The 24,398-nt window shown below is 36.3% G+C and overlaps 1 protein-coding gene across 2 annotated transcripts in view; it reads left to right on the top strand.

Annotated features, from left to right (window-relative positions):
• Nucleotides 1-24,398, top strand: part of LOC111504894 (probable E3 ubiquitin-protein ligase HERC1) — a 64,474-nt gene that overhangs the window by 13,476 nt on the left and 26,600 nt on the right. Inside the window, exons 5-13 of one of the 2 annotated variants that reach the window (XM_074177408.1) lie at nt 1,080-1,386; nt 4,251-4,554; nt 4,607-5,069; nt 9,792-10,556; nt 12,188-13,762; nt 16,368-16,765; nt 18,342-18,743; nt 20,604-21,342; nt 22,587-22,943. In XM_074177408.1, coding sequence (XP_074033509.1) covers nt 1,080-1,386; nt 4,251-4,554; nt 4,607-5,069; nt 9,792-10,556; nt 12,188-13,762; nt 16,368-16,765; nt 18,342-18,743; nt 20,604-21,342; nt 22,587-22,943 — 5,310 coding nt within the window. The remainder of the gene's footprint in view (nt 1-1,079; nt 1,387-4,250; nt 4,555-4,606; nt 5,070-9,791; nt 10,557-12,187; nt 13,763-16,367; nt 16,766-18,341; nt 18,744-20,603; nt 21,343-22,586; nt 22,944-24,398) is intronic. The other variant, XM_074177409.1, reaches the window with a different exon arrangement.

Here is a 24,398-nt window from a genome sequence, read left to right as displayed (position 1 = left end):
CCATTTAATTTTTTTCATTAGTTCTTTGAAAGTTTCCTTCTTTCTATGTATTGATGGAGAAGTAGAAATATAGATAGATAGATATCTTTATTTACTTTACAGAGTATTTGTAGTCCTACATGAACACAGTGGCAGAATATGTTGTCTGTAAAAGTACGTCAACAAAATACAAAATCTTAAATCTACATACACTTCAGAAAATATGGACTGTCAAAAATCACACAAAGAGCTTAAAAAAGTAAATATATAGTAGTAAATGCTAAAAAAACTAAAATACATCACACTTTCTTAGATACATCATACACTGACTAAAATTTTTTGACTAAAGAAATTTGATTCAAATGGAACTTTTGCATTTTTACACATTTTGAAAAAATTCCTGAATACTGTAGGGCTCCTGATCGAGAAGGAATTTTATCAAAGACCTCAGAAACCTGCCTACAACTTCAATGTTGCGTATATTTTTTGGGGGATTCTGTTATAGAATTTCATCGCTTGATAGATGGTGCTACGCTCATACAATGACTTAGTGTGAATGAGATACGCAAAATCATTTTTATGTCTTGTTTCATAAAAGTGGGTAGACAAAAAGATTTTTTCCCAAAATGTAACCTTTCCTAAACAAAGCTATTCAGTTCAATAAATAAGATGAAAATTCATTTTTCTCAAAAAATATTTATTTATTCATCAATTTCCATCTTGTCCCCTTCAAAGTAGCCCCCCTAAGATATAATACACTTGTGTCAGCGTTTTTTCCAATCATAGAAGAGTTCTGATATGCATTTTTTGGTACTTGAGCTCTCAGCGATTCGGTTTTAATCTCTTCAATCGTCCTTTCATGGGTCTCATCAATCTCGGAAACAGGAAAAAGTCGCAGGAGACTAAATCTGCTGAATACGGTGGCGATGCAATGATAACGGTGTTGTTTTTGGCCAAAAAATGTACATACCCGGAAAATTTAAACATTCACCTTATTTTTTGAACAGTCTACGTATATTTCTTCTTCACTTGATTCTCCTCCTTTACACATGTTGTGTTTCTTCGGAAATAAATGGTACAGCTACATCTATTGTCCATAGGTACTTCACATTCTATCGCTTGGACGTCAGTCCCTTCAGAGATCACAAACGTAACCAAACACAAGCCGTTTTGCTTGGACCTGCACGAGAAAACTTTCGGCATGTTGAAGCTTTTCCTAGAGAAATATACGAAAAGTTTCGTCTATGAAAAACCACCGCCTCCTTTCAAGACTGTCGAAGAACACAACCAATTCGTATTGCTTACCCTGAAGCTTCTTTGCACGCATTTGAACCTGTGCATCAACGCAAACTTGAACACCAATGTTCTCAACAGCCACGCCAAGGCGCTGAGGACGGCTCTTTTCAGGTAACAAGAATTTTCTAACTAAGGCTCTCTTTACATTAACGCCATCTTTGGGTGCTACATGAAAGTCAAACCTTGCTTAGCGATGGTAAACAAGATGACACCAGAGCTTAAAAATATTGAATTTTTCATCCAATACCAGAGTGAGTTATTTCGATCTACTTTAGTGGTTCTGGGAATCCTCATTTATCTTTGATAAGTGTTGTTAGAGTTTTCTACTGATCCCAAAATGAAATTAAGTGATGAATATAACTGAGACGTTAACATTAGCGAATGATGAAGTAACCAAAATTATAGTATGACACCATCAACGAATTAGGATTCCCTGATATACAGGTTAGCTAACTTAAAATATAATATAATCAACAATTTATATAAAGAATACAACTTTATATACATTCAAAATTTGAGCAGAACAAAAAGGAATTTTTCAATTTCCATCATGAATATTTTTTTACAGTTTGCTCTTGAAAATCTTTAATGATAGAGTAGATTTAATTGAAATCATTGAATTGGACAAAACCTTTAAAAAATAAACTGGTCATACTTTTTCTTGTATTTGTTCTATTTATATGAATGTGACTGTTGTGCCTAGTAAAATGGTGATGAATATCCTTATTGAAAGTTATTAATGATAGCAAGTATGGTGGGGTCATTTTATTTAATATTTTATAAATGAAAACCATGGAACAATAGAATAATCTTTTGGATACTGAGAGCCATTGTAGAGCAGATAGCATGGTAGAAATTGGTGTATACCTATTACATTTTAAAATTATTCTCATTCCTCGATTTTGTAGTTTTTGTATTTGTTGCACTTTGTTCAAACTAAAAGAGAATAAAATAGATGCACAGTAGTCGAAGTGGGGTTGGATTATTGATTTATATACCATAATTTTGTATCTGTTGATAACTTATTAGCGATTCGTGAGAAGAGATATAATTTTTTTGCAATCTTTTTTTCAATATATTTGAAGTGATTGTCGTATGATAAGCAATTATCAAGTTGAAATCTCAAATACTTCACTGATGTTACTATTTCTATACGTTCATCTTCAATTGTTATATTTATGTTGTTTGTATTTATTTGATTATATTTGAATTTAGTAGTAATTATCATTGCTTTTGTTTTTTTAACGTTAAATTTCATTTTATTGGTTTTCAGATATTTTTCTACTTTCTCTAGAACTTTATTCATTCTGCCAACAGTTTCTTCTAAATTTACTCCAGTACAGGCCAATAAGGTATCATCTGCAAATAAGTTGATGAACTCACAGTCTGTAAATAATTGAATATCATTCAGATACACAATGAATAATAGGGGACCAAACACACTACCTTGTGGCACTCCTGTGTGATTTGTTATATATAATGAGAAATAATCGTTCACATGTACTCTCTGTTTCCTATTTGATAAATAATTACTTATCCATTCATAAACCATCCCCTCAATCCCATATCTTCTCAGTTTCTGAAGCAAAATACTTCTATCAATCGTTTCAAAGGCCCTTTTGAAAACTAAAAAGACAGCTACAACATATTTACCTTTATCTGTTTCATTAGTAAATTTAGTCAATGATAACTGTAGTTGCTGTTTCACAAGAATGTTTTTTTCGAAAACCAGATTGATTGCTAAACATGATTTGATTTTTGTCAATAAACTCTAATAATTGATTATATGCTGCTATTTCTAAAACTTTCTCTATTGGCGGTAAGGAATAAATTCACTTGCTTTTATAGTGTTTGTAACTTTAGGTACTTATTTTTAATAATTCGGGCAATTGACCATTCTGGTCAATATATATTTGAACATTTTTCGAGAAATTCTTCATAAAGTAAATTAACATCTATAGAAAATTACAAGAAATGAGCTTATTCTTAATTATACTCAAATTATCATCACAAAGATTTCTGTATTTCTTATTGAGCTTTCTTTGTTAGATTGACTAAAGAGGAAATTGACAGAAATAATTGAGTGGTCAGTAATTTTTGGCGTTAAATGAACATTTGAAAGTATATTATCGTTATTAGTCAAAACTAAATCTATTAATGATTGTGTATCTAGTGTTTTTCTAGTAGGTTCAGTTAATGTTGTGAAAATGTTCTTGTTTTTTTTGCATAGAAACTTTCTTCTAATAAGTTTAAATTAAAATCACCTACCAGAATAAAACGATTGTTAGATGACACAAGCTTCTCGCAAACATCCTCGAAATCTTCTAAAAAAGTTGCATGAGAACTAGAATGTGAGTGATATAGTTACTCAATAATCCACGTACTATGTACATCAGCCATTTTTTTTATAAATATATGTATACGGTCCCAAGAAACAGATATACAGATCTATTGGACGAACAACATATGGACGTTTTGTCATAAGTTTCAAATTATTTGGCTTTGAAACATTCATGTCTCATATATACCTTCGCATAAGTTTAGAATCTATACTTATAAATGTGAAAGTCTCTCACTTAACACTCACTCCTCCGTTACTCTGTACTAGTAAGTCCTAGAAAGCTAAAATTTGATATGTAGGTGCTTCTTAGGTCTTAGATGTGCACTCTGAATTTGTCAGAGTCTGTGTGTCAAAACTTCAATATTATTTTTGCTATTCTGGAACTAAAAAAATATATTTTACATCTGTGTTTCTTCATTACTAGACGAAAATAGTTTTTTTTTCAGTTTTCAATTCTGAAGTAGCTCCCTATGAAGTTATATATTTGTGTATGAATGTTTTCTTGCATAAATAATTTCCAATTCAAACCATTTCAGTTTTTTAGGAATAAATAAATAAATATATACTGAGCATTCTACAACACATTTTCTAGTTCAACCTATTGATATTTCTTTTTGATTAAATGTATCTGTAGGTTGGTAGATATTGATGCACCAACTGAAATCCATGACTCTGCGAGAGAAGTACTCAACATTGGTGCTCCGTTACTGTTGCCGCAGCTGCACGAAAGAGTTGAGTTTCTGCATTCCCACTTGTCGAACGGAAACCATTTATCCCAAGGCCAGCAAATGCTTCTCGGTATCATCTTAAATAGCCTCGAAGACCCCGTACATATTGCAGCACTGCTAGGTTATAGCACTACGCACGAGAAACTCCAAGATTTCAAAATGACTGGGACTCTTATGCGCACCCTCTTGCAAGCCTATTGTAAAAACACTGTGAGTAAGTTTTCTTGTTGTTTTGTTCACTTCCACACTAGTCCTGTTTCAGGAAGAAACGTTAGACAGTATCTTGAGGTACAAGTCTATAACAACGACATTCAAATGGCAGAGCCCTGGAAATTCAAAGATAAACAACCTTCAAAGACTTCTGTCTTCCCTGCAGAACCACATGCTGGCTCATTACACACTTTCGTCGAAGAATGGTCCGAAATCTATCGATAATGACGGCTTCACAGATCACCTATCTCAAGTTTTCGAATTGGCCATCAAAATTTTGAACAGGGCTTCCAATATTCTGATAATGTACCCATCGAGCTTGCAATTGTTGTACAATGTTTTGCTGGAATCTGTTACCGGAGCTATGCTTTTCAAAATTCTCAATTCGTTGCTTTTGATGCCGGCGCCATATTTGAAAAATTTGTACCCGTTCATTCTTGATTTGATGGATCCCTTGGACAGGTTCAACCAGTTGTTGCCGAAGGAGCTGACTAATAATGAAAAGGATTCATCAAGTAAGATGCAGATTTATGAGAATAATTTGATTTAATGTACTTTTATGGGCAATGCTTCCTATTTCCTTAATACCGATTTTAGCAAAAAGTATTGAGAAATTAGTCAAAGTACGTTTAGATGAATTCTTAAAACTGCACTGTTTTATAAGCAAAAACCAGTTTGGGTTTCAGGCGGAAAAAGAGGCAAATGATGCTATCTTCTCGTTTTTATGCTGGTAAAGTAGCCGCTGCAACTTTTTGCGATATTTCTAAAGCGTTCGATTGCGTCAATCATAAAATTTTATTAAAAAAAAACTTCATAAATATGGATGTAGAGGTGTGACGAACATCTGGTTTAAATCGTACCTTTCAGGGCGGAGTCAAATGGTGAGGACAACAGAACTCTCGGAGAACAGGACCATTGAATCTGGTGTATCACAGGGTTCTGTATTAGGCCCTATTCTATTTCTGCTATATATGAATGACATCTCTATGATTGACATATCTGGTAGTTTCACTCTATTCGCGGATGATACTACAATATTGTGGAATGAAAAAACTCAGTGGAGCTAAATAAAATAATATCATCCGACTTGAAGAAGGTGAAGAGCTGGTGCGATGCAAATTTACTATCTCTCAATGCATCCAAAACGAATATAAACTGCATTCAAATATTCACTTGATGAAATTCCAATAGATGATGTCATATTACAAAATAAACACAAAATTTCTCGGTGTATTTATAGGCTGAAATGTGATGAACACCTTAATCAACTGAAGAGTAAGATCTCCTCAGGATGTTATGCAGTTACAGTGGTTTCAAATGAGTTGGGTTTCCACATCGCAAAGACCGTTTACTATGCACTTATTGAAATCTCGACTACGTTATGGAATACCTTTTTAGGGAACATGCAACTCATCCCTTCTCTCTTCTGTATTGATATTACAAAAGAGGGCACGAAGATTTCTCTATAAAGTCAAACTCAGAAAATCGTGCAGGAACTTGTTCTCTTCCAATAAAATTTTAACAGTCGTCACACTTTTTATCCTAGAGACGGTTTGCCTTATTTATAAACATAAATCGAAGTTAAACTTTGCTTCTAGTTCTTATGCTACTTGTAATAGCAATTATACCTTTAGACTTCCCATCCCAACGTCGAATTTAATCAAGGATTCCATATACTATAATGATGGTAAGTTGTTCAATCATTTACCATTTGAAATGAGATCTGCAAATCTAAGCAACATTGATTTTACTTGTTGATAGACCCTAATCTACATTGTATTTCTTGGACTTTGTCAATAAGATGCAAATCTCCGGCAATAAAGTATATTTTTGATTTGATTGATTATGATTAATCCAAAAATTTTTTTATAGTAATGCTGTTAATGCACCACTGGGTATTTCTATATCAAAAATACGATGGGGGACTATTTATATTTTGGGAACTGGCAACACTAATATTCAATAGGTAAAATGTAACAACACCATAATAAAGTTTGACATTTTTTAGCATAAACTTACAACGTTTTGATGTACAAGTTCAATTTGTTTTGTTCATAGCGAGTTAGAAAATCAATTTGACCAAAAAATGGAAATTTCAAGAGAAGGTTCTTTTTCACAAATTTCGACGTGAATTATCGATGAACTCAGTTCCTTGTATGACGATAAAGCGCCATCAAAAACCACAACATATTGCTGGTATAGTGAATTCAATCGTGGTCGTAGTTGGATGGCCGACAAATTCTGTGAAGGTCTTCGTAATCGTTGTTATGCCACAAAATATCGATGAAGTGCCTGGACTGAGAATGCAAGATCTTCATGTGACATATTGTGGGATAGAGACATCCTTGTACATGCACTTCAATACATTCGATTTTGCATGAACACTTAGTTGTAAAAAAAATTGTTCTCGTTGGATACCCATTGATTTATCAATAGCTCAAAAAAGGCTCGCATCAAATGGTGAGAGGAAATGATTAAAAAGTTCGGTGCTTCAAAAGACGAATCATAGATATATGCGCATGAGCCGGAAACAAAACAGCAATTGACCGTGTGGGTATTCTAAGACGAGCTAAATCCCACAAAAGTTGTTCGGAAAAGAAGCGCAGCAAAGCAAATGGTCGCCTGTTACTTTAGATTAGATTGTCAGGGAGCTAGCCAACGACCTGATTGACTGTGACCTTTTCAGATCTATTGTGATGCTCCTTGGTTGTTAGAGCTTATTGTCTAGCTTGATCAGTTTGATGAGACGACATAGCCTTGACACTAACCCCTTCATATAGCTGGCAGCTTCTGGTTTCTCTTCCCCGTATCTTGTATGTCTCAGCTTTGCTATCGCTTCGCATTCACAGAGCACATGCAGTGAGGTTTCTTCCTCTTCTTGACAGAACCTGCATTGGGTTCCTTCCGTCAGACCAATGTTACTCCTGAGTCGACTATGCCCCGTTAGTAGACCCACCACTACCCTTACAACCTTACGGTTGTGGTTTAGCAGGTCTTCCGTGAATCTGTCTGTTTAAAAGAAATCTGTTTTTACGTTAATCAGCTGTCGCCGCCATACGAACGACAACTCTCAGAAGTTGAGAAACTTGTGCGAGCTAAGGACTAACAAGGTCTTACCTTTTAACGTGTGATTCCTAACACGGTTGCAGAATAATTCCAGCTTCAACCAGATAACGTCTCTCGAGAAAAATATCTGGTCGAGGCGGGAATTGAACCCACGGCCTTCCGATCGTGAGTCGGGCGCACTACCACCGCGGCCAATTCCACAATTCTGGCCTGTTTCTTTAGCCGAATGGGTCACCTGGCGTCTGTTAGGCTTTAGTAACATAGAATGGTCAATTCTGAGTGATATACGACCATTTGTCGAATTCCGAGGAATTCGTAAAACTAACTGCCGAAGACGAATCATTATACATCATGGCAATGCGAAGTCTCACACAGGTGAATTTTTGAGCAGTCAAAACATCGAGTTGATGACTCATCCTTCGTACAGTCCTGATTTGGCACCCAATGACTTCTTGTACCCGAATATCAAAGGTAAACTGTGTGGTCAACGATTTACTAGCGTCAAAGAAACACTTGGAACGTTCAAAAACCATGTTTTGGGGGTGTCTCAAGAGGCATGAAAAAACTGCATAAGTGTATTGATAATCAAGGAAAATATTTCGAAAAATAATTAAGCAATTTTCATTAAAAAATTTATTTATTTTTATTTATTTATTTTTGTATCGGTCAAGTACAAGAATTGTTATAAAATCCCAAATGGTATATCAAGAAAGTTTCAATTGTAGAAACCATTCAAGCATTAGAGTTCAGTTATGAACCCAACAAGTAAGATCCTTAAGATAAACTATTGTAATTGCTTAAAAATAAATAAACCTATTTATTTTTATTAGTCCAGTACCCCACAAAATATTAATAAAATACCAAATAGAACATAAAGAAGAAAAAAATATTAAAAAGGCAAGAATAAGCATAAAGACATTCAACACTAATGATCAATTGAATTATAAAACAAAACGTAACTATGTCAAGTAGATTACAGAATTGAATTGTAACGAAATCCTTAATGTTACATCATTGTGCAAACAAACACTAGAGTTAAGTTTTTACTTCATAATAAATAAAGGAATGCATTTTCATTTGTCAAGTAGTATATTATATAATGGGGAATGTACCTTTTTCTTTAAAAAATTATTTAAATACTTAAAAAAGAGGAATGAAATAATTCATTCAACATTTAAAGGGATTTGTTTCTATTTCACCATTTGGCAACATCGGTTATAGCTAATAAAGGACAATGAATCTGTTACCTGAATGAGACAAACAAAGATGACATATTTCAGAGGTGTGCTGTTCTGTTTACATATGTTCCGAGACATTCTGTGACATATAACATTTTGTGCACCTAACCTATCTTCCTCTATATAAATAAATAACAAAACAACTGTTGTTTATGTTGCTTGTGGAGGTGGTATTGAAGTATAATTTATATTTTGCCTTAATTGTTGATTTATAAAGATAATTTTCTTTTTTTAAATTAGTATATCTAGGTAAGTATAAATTATTTCAACCTGATATGAGCGCTGTTGCCAATATGTGGATTAGAAACAAATCCCTTTAAAAATTAAAACCCAACATTTGAAACATCAATTTGAATACTTTTCGAAGTGAATATGAAAAACTCATTAATTAAACTCAACTTTATTTTGTTCAAACTTGCATTTGTTGTAAAATAACCCAAATTTAGGAACATTCCCCGCATTGTAATAAAATCCAAATAGCAAGCCAAGGAAGTTCAGATAAAAAAAAAACATGTACAAACACTAGAGTAAGTTATGAAATTAAAGTAAATAATAAACGACCATTCAGAAGTTTAATGAACAATCTCTGGATGAAGTCGTCTGATTGCCATTTTTTGAATTTTAAATGTGACAATTAAAAAAAATCGAGTTCTGAAAAGTATGTATTGAAATTTTTCTGAAGTCTACAACTTATTGCCATCGAGCCATAGTTAGTCCTGTAGAATCGCAACCCAAATGAAAAAATGTGAATAGTTCTTAAGGTTCTTGAGTTAACAGAAAGGCAAAGCTATTGCTATTTCCGAAATACAAGAAGTACCTATCGTACAACTGACCTATATAATCATATTTCATTTCAATCTCTTCAACTCATCCGTTCTTTTTTTTTTACAATATTCAACGATGGTTACTGACATTGAAATTTCTCTTTCTGAGGAAGCGAAACACCAACCCTCGACCAGCTCGCAGAACAGTCTTGGATCTGGATCATAGATATGCAAAAAACTTGCTCTTTGGTTATCGGTACCTGTCTTGGGGGAATGCTTATAGGAGATCCTCCCACCAGAGAAGAAGTCCGTTGTCGTAACTGGCTCACCAATGAAATTTTTTCCTCCGGTATAGAAAACGAAAGCATTCCCATAGCGACAATATCGGAAATTTCCTACTTCGCTACATCGTATAATCTCGAGGCGATTTTGATAATTTTAGAAAATGTACCTGAGAGTATTCAAAACCTATGTAGAATAGCGTTCGACCTACCTCATCAGTATGGAGAGGCTTGCGCCATTCCTCGAGTGAACAATAGCACCAACGAGTTCTTCGACACGTTACTGGACATCATCGAAATCGAATCCTGGGAGTTTGAAGAGAAGGATAAACGACAACTAGACGTCGTCTTGAGGTGTCTCTTGACGACTCTCTTAAAACAGACCGGGTTGTTAGAACAGTCGACGTCTCACCCGGCTGTAAAGGAAGTGTACAAGATCGTTTTGAGTTTCAGACAGAAAATGGTAAGCTTAATGTGTAGTGGGGATTTCGGACAAGAAGAGGACGTCTTCAAAGATGATGAGGAGTGTGACCAGCAAGCCCCTGGCTCGACTGGAGAATCCAAGATGGTCCAGGATGAAGATGAGTTTACTTTCAGCGGTGTCTGTCAAAGTGTGCTGAGAAGGTGCTTGTTCTTATTGATATATGTCAAAGGTGAGTGGAATATTGTATATATTATACTGAAATTCCATGTTATTAGGCACTAAATTGTCACTGTCTTTCATAACGAAAACATTGTTCTCAGGTTGTGATTCTATATTCTATCATCTTCTATTTAAATCATACACACGCAGCTAAATGGTCATAGAATGAAGAAACCTCCTGCTAATGAAATATATTCAACAGCATCAATGTTTATTAAATGAATATGAAAAATTTTAATCATATTCTGCGACTAAAATTTATAAATGGCAACGTTACGTACATAGATGTTTGTGGGGCTGATGACAGATTTTGGAGTTTCTGTTTAAAAAAACACTAAAATTGGAAATACCTCTTTCAATAATATAATAAATAATGATATTTTTGTATAATCTTATCCTAGATGAACATAAAAGAAGAATAATAAAAAAAATGATCAGGTAAAAACCAAGGGATTTGTTTAAGGACTGAAACAAGGGAAATATCATTATGAATCTGTTCAGATGTGTGCTGTGAACTGTGAGCAATATGGAAAGTGAAAGCAGTCAAAGCAAACGCAGACGTCCGAATTTGTCTGAAGGAGAAAAAATTATTTTATACAATGTGTATTGTGGGCTCCTTGAACGGAATGAAAATATGTTCTATAACGACGTAGTTAATCTGTGTAGTGATTCAACTAAAGTGTCAAAGAAAAGTATTCATAGAATTTCTAAAACCTTTTTAAAAAATAAAGGTTAATGTGATAAATTTCTAAAGACATTGAAACTAGAAGAAGAAAACAAATTCAGCTTGATGATTGCACCAAATATGCTATTCGTAGAAAATTCCATTTGTTGGCATCAAAATCCCAACCTTAAAAAAAGTCGCAGCCGAAATAAGTTCTGATGAATCGATGCCAAAATTACCATGACGTGTTTTATTGCGTACGTTAAAGCAAATGAACATTAAAATCATGAAAAGAAATAGGAAAAGGCCATACTATCTCAAAGGTATGGCAAGATTTAGACTACCACGAGGAAATGGACGCCCAAAATTTCGAAAGTTGATTCTACCAAACCTTGAACCAAACTCTGTCGTCGCCATAGACAATGCCTCCTGCCACACCAGACAATTGGAGCAGTCACTCAACAACTTAGACAGTCATTGACTGACTGAAAAAAATTACCGTTCGACAATAATATGTTAAAAGTCCAAAATGGCTCCTGAGAGGAATAGAACGAAAGATAACTGTGTGAAAATGGAGATTTGGTAACGGTCGCAGTGCCCGAATTGGTGCTCGGCGGGTTGTCTCAAAAGTTCTCATTTTAATGTCATATGTTTTTGTAGCTTCCTATCTCAATAAATATTTTATTCTACTGTGTCGTAGTACATACTGATCGATAGAAAATTTTGTTCTCTATACATTGATGCTGTTCTTTTTTACCAAATTTATTTTTTTCTACTCTATGATGTCGTTAAGCGATTTTTCGGCAAATTTTTCTCTGCTGACACAACTCGTTAGCGTTAGAGAAAAAGTAACTGATGATATTATAAAAAATGACTTAAAAATATTACCAGACCTAAACAAAATTATAAATACAGCTGAGTCCAGGAATGCTTAATACTTAAGATTATTCTTCAAATTGTTATGTCGTTTTCAACAGGCACAGAAGTCGAAATCTCAGCTTCCCTAACCGACTCCGACGAGGATGTCAGCTCAGAAAAAGCCTATATCGAATTCTACAAGACCAGCAGGGAATCAGACTCGTTTGCAGACCTTAGAAAAATCTGTTTGTCTTGTTCAAATTTCATCACAAATGAACCAGTCGAAAAAACCCGAGTGTTCACCAACTCTTTCGGCTGGTGTACCGAACCTAGCGTGGTCCACCAAGCCTTGGTCGACCAAAAAAACAGATCGATCAGTAGATACCGCAGTCTGGATCAGCTTCTTTTCCATCTGGTTACCAGGGAAGCTTCTCCGACAGTGTTGAATTGCATCCAGCAGCAACTGCTCGAAGGGTGTTTCGGGTTTTGTAATATCAAAAACGAGGAGTCCTGCACTCCACTTCACCACTACCTGGAGGGAATAAGATCCTCGCCAATAAACGTGCAGGAGAAGATCCGGACCGTAGTGCAGCGCATCTACCAGTTTCTGACCAGTTCACTGCGGAGACAAATAGCGAACAATTCCGATAATAAGCAGCTCCTGTTAGTAACTGTCTTCGCATTAAGCACGCGATATCAACCCAACGATCTAACTATAGTGATCAACAATGATCTAGTGCAGCTTCTGGTGCAACTCGTTCACGTCAACACGAACTTCGCGAAGATACTCAGCAAGTCCGAAATACTCCATGTCGCTGCTCTGAGACTTACTCGAATTCTCGCTATTTCGTGCTGCATCCATTCAAAGAAAGTTGACCAATCGTCACTTGAAAACGTTGTGAACATCCTCCACGAACAGTTCATAAAAACCATGGAGTCCTTCGACGAGAGCCACAACTTTTCGAACGACAGTTTTCCGGCCGGTAGCGAACGTAGCCTCGGAGATTTCCTCCTATACCTCAGGATAATATCCTCTAGTCGAACTATACAGAGACTGCTAGCTTCAAAGAAGTGGATCTTCGCGTTTCTCGCCATTTTGGACACTTCGAATGTCTTCGCCTCATACGCCTCGCAGCTGAGAACGCTGCGGCCGAAGTTGCTCATCTTGCAGTTGTTACAAGTGATACTGCCGGGTCTTCAGGCCGTCCATATCGACGATGACTTGAGGAAGCATATAATGAACAAGCTGTTCAACCAGATTGGTCGGGAAATGTGGAACTTTCCCAAAGAAACGCCCCCTGTTGCTTCTTGCTTCGATTCTGCCGATAACGAGCTTCTAGATCCATGTAAGTCCTTCAAGGAAGGGGAGGGGATTGTCCCCATCCACGACATGGGTTTTGATGAGGAAAAGTGCTTCAACTGCACCATCGATGGTAGTTTGACGCTCGTTCACAGTACGGGAGGTAGAGGGTACGGTCTGGGGTTGCAGCCGATACGGTCAGGGTCTTACCAGTGGAAAATCCTCATCGTTAAGGAGAACAGGGGCAATGAAGGAACATGCATCGGAGTTTCAAAGTTTCCTGTGAAGGATTTCAGCCACAGATCGACTGGTGATATGTGGCTTTATCGAGCATACAGTGGGAGTTTGTACCATAATGGAGAAAGGGACATTAGTTTCCAGAGTTACACTCAAGGTAAGTTTGGGTTTTGGTTCTCTAATTTTGTTTGCAAAGAATATGTAAATTTGTGTTTCAATCATTGATTCATGATGGTGAAATTAATGTTCTGTTGTGTATCAAGGGGAAGATATTTTTTCAGGTATCACAAGAGCTGATGACGAATCTGCAAAAGGTATTTTAGCCAACTTGAAATTAAATAAGATGTACTAAATCGATGTAGGTGTTTCCAAAATTGGTATCCTAGATACGCTGGTGTGAAAAAGTGTATGGCTCGTAACATACAAGTCAGATTCGATTTGACAACTTCACTATTTTATTACAGTTATTATTATTTCAATGCTCAATTTCGTTCAGATCAAAGAAAAATGTTCTTTTTCTTATACCCTCCATAAATGATGTAATGGGTGATTTTTTTGCTGGTATCTTTTTGGCAACACTGTTTTTGACAGATCACGCGTGAATCATGTCGTGTGTCATTGTCAAACTTGTTCAGTTTGGTCTATAATTTAACAGTGAATCGACTAACGAATTAACAACGCTTGCAAATTATTGAATTTTATTATCAAAATTCATGCTCGGTGAAGAAAGTGCATCGTGCAGTTCTTCAAATTTATGGGCAGTTTCGTCGGCCTACCGAGGGTGCTATTCGGAAGCTTGTCACTGAATTTCGAACCCAGTTTACATTATTGAACATTAAACCACCAACACGCATACGTAGAGTGAAGAAGACCAATGAAAATATTGCGGCTGTATCCGCCAGTGTTCGTGATGACCGTGAAATGTCGATTCGCCGCCGTTCGTAGCAATTGGGCCTCTGTTATTCCACTACGTGGAAAATTTTACGAAAAGATTTAGGTGTTAAACCTTATAAGATACAGCTGGTGCAAGAATTGAAGGCGGACGACCTCCCACAACGCCTAACATTTGGTGAATGGGTGCTGGCAAAGTTGGAGGAAGATCCACATTTTTATCGAAAAATTGCGTTCAGCGACGAGGCTCATTTCTGGTTGAATGGATACGTTACCAAGCAAAATTGCCGCATCTGGAGTGAAGACCAGCCACAAGCATTGCAAGAGCTACCGATGCATCCCGAAAAAGTAACTGTTTGGTGTGGATTATGGGTCGGTGGCATCATCGGGCCGTACATCTTCAAAGACCGGAACGTTACTGTGAATGGCGAGCGCTACCGTGTGAAGATTGACGACTTTTTGTGGGGTCATGTTGAAGCTCATGTCTACAGAGATAAACCAGCAACGACTGACTCTCTGGAAGCCAATATTGAAGCATTTATACGTGAAATATCGGTCGATATGTTAGAGAGAGTGTGCCAAGATTGGACCTTGCGCATGGGCTATCTGAAGCGGAGCCGCGGACAACATTTGCATGAAATCATCTTCAAATATTAAATTGAATTGATCGTTCTATCGTTTCCAATAAAGATTTCATCAATTTTTTCAAATGTTTTGAATTGTTTTCAAAATCAAATCCTATACCTCTTAAAAAATCACCCGTTAGTTGAATGAAGAAAAAAATCTAATAGAAAAGGAGCTGTTGATAAAAAAAGGATATGAAATTATGGATTAGAGACAATGAATTGAATTGGTTAGGTTAGGTCAAAAGTGAGTGAATCAATTCGACCCTCCATCGCAACCCGCAATGATTTACTGTGGCTCACATCCATTGAAATTCGACTCGACCCAGCTTCTTAACGAAGCCGATTAGTTCGTATGGTGAGTGGTCTTTCAGGTCAGAAGGTAAGAGTACGGCCCTGCCGACCTCTAAAAACCTGATTTGGTCCCCAGCGGGGCAGGCACAAAGTATGTGCTCTGCGTTTCATCATTTTCCAAATAGAGGCAACACACACTGTCTTCCGACAGTTCGAATCTCTGCAAAGGGTAAATGAACGCTTTGGAGTGAGCTAATCCTGAAAGATTTTGCCAGAAGTTCATAAATATTTTTTTCATCCAGGTGTTCATGATGAAAAGCCGATGGATTATGATGAATGGTTTCCCAGCCCACTTTAGAATAATTTGAGGTTATGGCCACATCAAGAGATTACAGTTCAAAGACATATCAACCTAATCTTTGACAGTATATTATTTATTTTGGTTGTTTATCATTTTCACATTATGTGAAACAAGGGTATGAAATTGTGGCTTGGAGACAGTAATATAAATTGATTAGAGAGAATCTGAAGTACGAAACATTTCGTCTGTCACTGCGGCAGACATCAGTGGTAAGTGCGTTAGGACAAACGTTGTATCACGAAGTCTCGGTAATGTCCATCGTTCATTACCCCTTTCAATTTATAAATATAAACATTTGAATATGTCTTATACTAGAAATTCTATGGTTGATGAAAATTCATTATGCTTTAATGGAGTAACAATTTATAATATTCTCCCCTGAATATATAACGAACATTAATTCTGCCACAGAAGTCAAGAAAACTGATTGTTACAAAGTATTTTACTAGAAAATAATTGATTCAACCGAGGTGAAAAACTTTTGGGATTTCTCCTGGTTCTACTGAGTATTGATTTTTTTCAATTGGTATTGCTTCATAATATTTGTTATCCTGTTATATTCATTCTTTAAACATGTATTTTCATTATTGAAGGCGACTACATAACAGTGGTGCTGGACATGGACGCAAAAACGCTGAGCTTCGGCAAAAACGGCGAAGAACCCCGAGTGGCATTCGAGAACATCGAACCTGTTGATCTGTACCCTTGCGTGATGTTCTACAGTACCAATCCTGGCGAAAAGGTGAAGATAACTGACATGAAAGTCCACGGAACCCAACGAGACTTGTTGCCCGGAGAACCGAACTTGGCTCCTTTATATGCAGTTCTAACGGAATCGTATGTGAGCCTCATCAGGAGGTTGCACAACGCCCCTACTTGGACAGAAGAGGTCAATAACGCTTTGACATCGAGGTTCAACAAGATAGAGATCTTATTTCCTACACTCGACACACATAACATGGAGGACGGCCCAGAGTTGTCAGATGAGAAGGTTATGATAATTTTACTAAACAAAATCTTTTTTTTTTTCATATAATTAGAGTTTTTATCTATTCTTCTGTGGATTTTCACCTTTCACAATCTGATTAAAAAAAATTGTTATGGAGATTACAGGTGTGGAAAGGAAAAACCTTTTAATTCACCTTGATTAGTTACTGCATGAATCCAAAGTATCTTTCACAAAGAAAATTTACTATTTATCGGTAATTTATCATATTCAATAATATTTTGCCTGAGCTGAGGAATTGAAGGTGCTCATTTCATCTCGTTCAAACTTGGCAAACCACGTCTCAACGGTTCAAAAGTTGTTTCACTTAAAATGTTCTTTCCCACAAATTAATAATTTGACAGCTGTGACATTTGTACACGTATCTTTTGAAGGTTAGGGTTAACTAATAGTCATTTGGATTTGAAACTAGTAGCGCCATCTGTGTGTTAGACAACGAACTTTTCGGCACACCTAGTAAGACCATATTTTTAGACGGTATGTCATGGGTAAAAATTGTTTGTAAATGTTGCAAACTGGTTAATAGTTTCTATTATTTGAAGAAGGTCCACATTATCCTCGAGAGTCGTAGATTTTCTCAATGAAACGTTTCCAATCACTCTAGATTGTACGACAAAGTCAAATTGAATAGCCTGCTAGATCCCTAAGTTCAACTTCCATGGGCGTTTTTCTCTGGGTTTCTTAACTTTTCAGTCATAAATTATGAAAACTCCTGAAAGAATTTTTTTGAGTTTTTTTATGAAGGGTGATTTTAACATTAATTTGAACACACTTGCATCCTGTCAGTAATTAGGGTATCTATTCAAGGTCAGACATGTACACTATGTTGTACATCATGACTAAGGTCGGAGCTAAACATAGAGATATGATAAAAAAATCGACCTATCGAAATATTTAAAGTGTAAGATAGGTATGTTTGTGAATCCCGAGACCAGCATTTTTGTTGATTAGGCAGAATAACAACATATTTTATATTTATAGGTATGTATAACTGTACGCTGTTGTTATATTTTTAATTAAAAAAAAAAGATAGATAGATTGATAATTTATTGGTGTTTCATACATTCATCAGTATTTACACAAGTCAGTACATACATATTAATAAAATCAGCATACCTCAGGCATCTATTAATATTTACATAAACAATAGATGCTTACAATTGAAAGAAAAAGGTTTTTTTATAAAAAACATTTATATGTTATAAGTACATCTGAGTCATCCCGACAAGCACATTTTAAAACAAAGCATTAAAATTTGAAATTGAGTATTATGAAACAACGACAATTGCCTATATGGTAGTAAAGAACTTATATCACAGTACAGGAATTCTTCGGTGCTGAAGAAGGCGTTTTTTATTAAAAAATATTTAGAGATCTTATTTTTTGTGGTAATTTATTGTAAAGTTTCACAGCCCAAAAATTTGGTCCATTTTTGTGCTTAGTGTTGTGGTCGTGCACATTTACAAAACTTTCATATTGAGATAGATTATTTTTTAAGTATATAATGAAACTAATTCAATTTTCAGTATTATCAATAATGTGCATATATTGTTCAATATAGGTTAACGAGTTCAAGAGCGACATCAAAACCGTGGAATTATGTTCAAGCGTCTGGGCAGCCCTGGTCGTCGTCGCAGGCTTGGACCGCGGTCTCCGGATGGGGGGCTTCTGTAAGCACAAGAACACCGGCAAGAAAGCTATAGCTTTAGGCATACTGAAGAGAGGAATCACCACAGTGAACGTCCAGTGGGAGGGAGACGGAGGTGTGTCAGACGTCAGTCTTTCAAACCTGGAATTCATCGAACCCGCTCCCTTTGCCACCAGCAATTTCAGCGGGCTGACTCCGAACATTTTACTGCAGATCGCAAGGCTGAGTGGCATAACGAATGAAACCTCTTTACCAAGCTGCAACCTCACCGAAGACGAACATATGTTGCTGAATCCGAACTCGTCCAGGGCTCAGGTATTTTTCCTACAAAATGAGTAGTCCCTCTGAAGCTAGATTTGAGAGAGATACATACTTTACCACTTGTTTAAAATATTATTGAAATGAAATAGAATAATAATTGGGGCAACCTAATATACAGGGTGTTTCAAATTCGGTCCTCACCTTTGGGATCTTGGAAACTATGAGAGATACGAAGATGATTAAATTGAGGCAAAGTTGCGCATTTACCTTACCAACAATATGCTGTTGAGAAAGTTCTGAAATTCCGAATATATCCGGAGATATCCGGAAAAACCAGAAATTTCAGAAAATGGTTTTTATTTTTTCAGGCTTCATGTTTCGAAGGATTCGAAAATAAATTACACTTTCACATTGCCACTTCTCCCTGCTACATAATGATGTTTTCAGATTTGCTATCCGACGTTTCGTCTTCCGGCCACCATCATCAACTTTATTTTTTCTTATGGGCGCTACATTGGATTCTTTCTGTTTTGAATAGAACCAGACTTTATCTTTTCAATGATGTATCATAAGTTATCAGTCTTTTTCAAAAAAATTTGAGATATTGAAAAAAAATAATTCTTATCATAATAGGCTTTGAATTTGATGTTTCTAAATTTGACTTTCAATTTCTTACACTCAATGACATTTTGTTATTGTACAAGTCATTGAATTTTTGGCGAAAAATGGCTTTCACGAATGAAGAAAAAAGAGATATGATACAAATTTATTACAAATACGATAGAAACAGTGTTAGGACATCGTAAATGTATTTAAACTTGTATCCCGAAAGACGACAACCACATCAAAGTATGTTCAAGTTATTGGATCAAAATCTCACCGAGTTTGGTTCGTTTGAGAAGCCGAAGAAAAAATACGGAGACAGAATCAACAATCAAAATTTGATAAATGAGGTGTGTATGAGGTAAATTAGATATTGTGTCCTTTTCAATGAAAATAAAACTTTGAACAAATAATAATAATTAACTGAAATATAAAGAAAAAAAAAAGTAAATCACAGCAAATGCTCAAAATGCTGGCCTTGTTCATAATAACACAACTGTGCCCTTCTTTGAATATTATTCAATGACTACTTGTACAATAACAAAATGTCATTGAGTGTAACAAATTGAAAGTCAAATTTAGAAACATCAAAGTCAAAGCCTATTATGATAAGAATTAATAAGAATCCAATGTAGCGCCCGTAAGAAAAAATGAAGTTGATGATGGTGGCCGGAAGACGAAACGTCGGATAGCAAATCTGAAAACACCATTATGTAGCAGGGAAAAGGTGGCAATGTGAAACTGCAATTTATTTCCGAAATCTTCAAAAAATAGAGCCAGAAAAAATAAAAACCATTTTCTGAAATTTCTATTTTTTCCAGATATTTCCAGATATACTCATAACTTTCTCAACGGCATATTGTTAGACAGGTAAATGCACCACTTTGCCCCAATTTAACCATCTTCGTATCTCTCATAGTTTTCGTGATCCTAATGGTGAGGATCGAATTTGAAACACTCTGTATAGATTAACAGCAACGTAATAAAGTCCTTAATTAATGGAAATCAAGTTGTTCAATAAATTGCCTGACCATATTGGATTTTAAAAGAATAGTAACTGCTGAATGAAGTTTTTTACACATATTCGAGGGTTGAGTTTTCCGTTGATGCCATAGATGGCGTCTTCGTAAAGAGAGCTGTCATCACCCTTATTCAAGCTTCTCCTTTGAGAACAGTTGAGTCTAGCAACGCATTTGTGGTTCTTAACAGTGCCGTCTGGTAGAGAATCATAAAAGTGTTGTGTTTGAGTTTAGGTTTAAATAAAATAATGCCAAATAATACTTTGCCACAAAAAAATAATTATTTACTTAGAAATCCTCTCAGTCCGAAGGTTTACGGTGCAGCTCCGACTCTCAGCTCCACAACCAGAGCACCGCCGAGCGTCCCAAAACGGTGGAGTCGCTTACGAACCAGATGGTTTCCAACATCATGGGCGAGGTGACGCGCATCAGCACGGAGAAGATCACCAGCTCCCAGAGCGAGTCGACTATCATAGACGAGGGACAGACGAGAAATGAGACGGACAGCGCTGAAACGAAACGGTTAGAGAAACGCCTCCTCGATCTAGAAGGAGAGTGTTTGAGGTTGGCGTTCCTACAGTTCGCCGCTCTGAAAGTTCTGGGCGTCTTCATGACCTCCAACTCGTTCGTCGAGCTGTTTCTGCTCGGCAGCAAAACCCAGACGGAAAATGCCAATCCGATGAGGGAGATAATGCACGCCCTGGTCGACAAGGGCACCGACCATTGCAAGCTCGGCAATATCATTACTGTTTCTGATATAGAACGTGCTCAGACTGTGCTTCATCTGAGTTATGTCAAGGCCAAGTCGTCAGATGATAACAAGGTTTCTGCGGAGTGCGTAACGGAGCTTGAAGGAAATCCTTCAAATAGTTTTTCGAGTGCGACGTCTTTAAACGAGGATAGCGACTCATCGAGAAGGGATCTGATCATGATACCCCCGAAGCCTAGTTGTTCAGTTCCAAAACCGCCTTCTTTGACGAATATGCAGACTCCGTCGTTTCCGTATATTGCTGCTCTGGCTGCAGAGGCGGGTGAGTAAATTTATATTTTTTTTTCGGAGTGTTTTCAGTGTGAGGATTCAAAAGATATTTTATTCAACTGATGAAATAATCAGGGTGTATCAACTTAAAAAAAGAACGACAGATTACACATGCATCATTAAACAGAGAATGCTGATAGCAAAAAACCTTGGTAGGCTTGTACTATAACATCTTAAAAGCCTTTGGCATTGTAAACTACAAGAAAAATTCTAAATGAACTAAACAAAGTGTGATATGAGGAGTGTAGATTATGATCTTGACGAGTCAAATCAATCCCAAGCTGTTAGCATAATGAATGTACAAAATAATTATTTAGTAGAATCATTAATCGATTAGGTGTACCCCAGGGCTCGATTCTGAGACCAATTCTCTTTTTTATATATGTTAACAAATTCCCAACGCTCTAAATCTGGATAGTGAGTACTAGTTCGCAGATGGATACGTCAGTCGTCACAAGAACTAATTCATCGGAACCCTCACTCAAAGCATCAGCCATGTCAAATAGTACGGCCAGATGGTCAGAGATAAATATGCTTAAATTAAATGTCACCAAAACAAAACTTGAAATTTTTATCATTATATGATGGAGTTGGTCGATACTCGGAACTCACCTCGGAACTTGCCATTAAAAATGCTGGCTTCGACAACGTTTTTCATATTTTTATTAACGACTTATCGCGTGCCGTTGCACAGCCGTGATGGATTCAAATTACGGAGCGATCTAACCTTCAGTTAGAAAAAGTAATATATGGGGTGGAACACCCTGTTCCCTTAGGGGTATGAAAAATAAATTGAAACCTATTCCCAGTCCTACCGAATATACATATAAAATTTTATGAAGATCGGTTGAGCCGTTTCCGAGGGGTATGGCAACTGACACTGTGATACGAGAATTTTATATATTACATTATAAGTTTTAACCTCAAATTAGGAATGGTCCTGACTAATGTTCCTCATTATTTGAATTGTCATATGTCGGAGATGAATAATCAATAAAGTGCTGAATAATTTTATGAAATTGCCCTAAAATCGTAACATGGAGTTACTTTCCAGTGAACTTCAAAAATAAAAGCAGTCGTCATTGGATTGTTAGGTCGTTCAGAACAGTAGTCAAGTTTTTTCGTTTTCATTATTCTGTTGACTTATATGTGATGTACAAATTGATGATGCATGTGTAATCTTTCCTTATCCCAACTGTATATTCTCCACGAACCCTTAATAATATTTCCAATCAGCTCGTCAAAAACGGAGCCAGCTGTTCTGCGGGTCCGAATCCGAAGAAAATTTATGGAGAATAAGGCGTATGGCCGCAACTTCCCCCCCTCCTCCGCCGATAGCAGCTCCTCTGCAAGAAATGGGCTTCACTCTCAGGCACATTCAAAAGGCTATGCAGGAAAATAAAACCACGGGTACGTTAGACGTGCATACGGTCAATACGTTAGCCACTTGGATGCTGGAACATCCCTTGCTGGAAGCGGAAGATGAAGGGGCTTCTAACAGGTCTAATTCGCTGCGGAGGTCGCTCGCGGAGAGGCCCCACCATAGAATGCAAAGTTTGGATATTTCCGACATAGAATATATTCAACGAAGAGGTATGTTGACAGTACAGCAGAACTATAGATTGATCTAAGAAAACATTTTAACTGGAACGCACCGTATATCCATAATATATTAGCTTGTCTAAAGATAGAATAAATAATCCTCCTGGAAGCTTTTATTTCCTAACTATACTAAAACCAATAATGATTGAGAGTAGAAGTAAGCCCAGTTGACAGCAAATCGGGGGCGTGCTTATTAATTTTTGAGAGGGTTAAGAATGAAAGAAAAATTCTTAGTACAATTATACTAAAACCAATAATGATTGAGAGTAGAAGTAAGCCCAGTTGACAGCAAATCGGGGGCGTGCTTATTAATTTTTGAGAGGGTTAAAAATGAAAGAAAAATTCTTAGTATAATTATACTAAAACCAATAATGATTGAGAGTAGAAGTAAGCCCAGTTGACAGCAAATCGGGGGCGTGCTTATTAATTTTTGAGAGGGTTAAGAATGAAAGAAAAATTCTTAGTACAATTATACTAAAACCAATAATGATTGAGAGTAGAAGTAAGCCCAGTTGACAGCAAATCGGGGGCGTGCTTATTAATTTTTGAGAGGGTTAAGAATGAAAGAAAAGTTCTTAGTACAATTATACTAAAACCAATAATGATTGAGAGTAGAAGTAAGCCCAGTTGACAGCAAACTTTTTTTCACTATTGGGTTGCAGCAATTGATAAGTGAACTCTTTATAACTATTCTCAAGCTTTCGAGTAACTTAAACTCATCGTCAGGGGTACTAGAAAATACAAATTACAAATTTTTGATAATAGAATATAATATAAATGTAAATGTACAAATTTTCGTCTAATCTTCAACCTCAGATTCGTCACTGTTGCTACCGCTATCATCAAAGTGAATTATGATTGGTTCAATATTGTGTTCAATTCGGTTGTCTACGTCCCACATTTCTTGCTCTTCTTTTAAAACATGCTGCATGCATTTCTTCCAGTCTTCTGCAGAAACAGTTCGAATAGCTTCTTGTAGGTGATGTTGCACGTCCACTAATTTAAATGTTCTGTTTTCTCGTGCCACATATCCTTTTACTTGCGCCCAGATTAATTCTATTGGGTTTAATTCGCAGTGGTATGGTGGTAACCTTTAAACTGTAATTCCACGACTTAACGCCATTTCATCCACTGCGAATTTTTTATATTTGTCTGTGTGTAATTTTGTTAGCTGAAGTAGTTCTGCCTTTAAACTATCTTTGTTATATTGGATGTTCTTATTAATTAACCATTCTTGAATTGCTGCTTTTTTCCATGATTGTTTCGGTAATGGTTCTAAATGTCGACTATGGTGGGGCATTGTCCATGACGATGACAGACCCAGGTTCCACAAGTTGAATGATGCCTTCAAACCATTTTTCAAACACCTCCGCATTCATCTCTTCATGATAGTCGCCTGTTTTCTTAGATTTAAATATTAATTCACCATTTGGTAAAAATCCACTG

This window comes from Leptinotarsa decemlineata, unplaced genomic scaffold (assembly GCF_025532065.1).
Source record: "Leptinotarsa decemlineata unplaced genomic scaffold, Ldec_3_MD MMD2_tig00002974_RagTag_RagTag, whole genome shotgun sequence".
NCBI lineage: Eukaryota > Metazoa > Arthropoda > Insecta > Coleoptera > Chrysomelidae > Leptinotarsa > Leptinotarsa decemlineata.
This window is presented reverse-complemented; position numbering and strand designations above follow the sequence as displayed.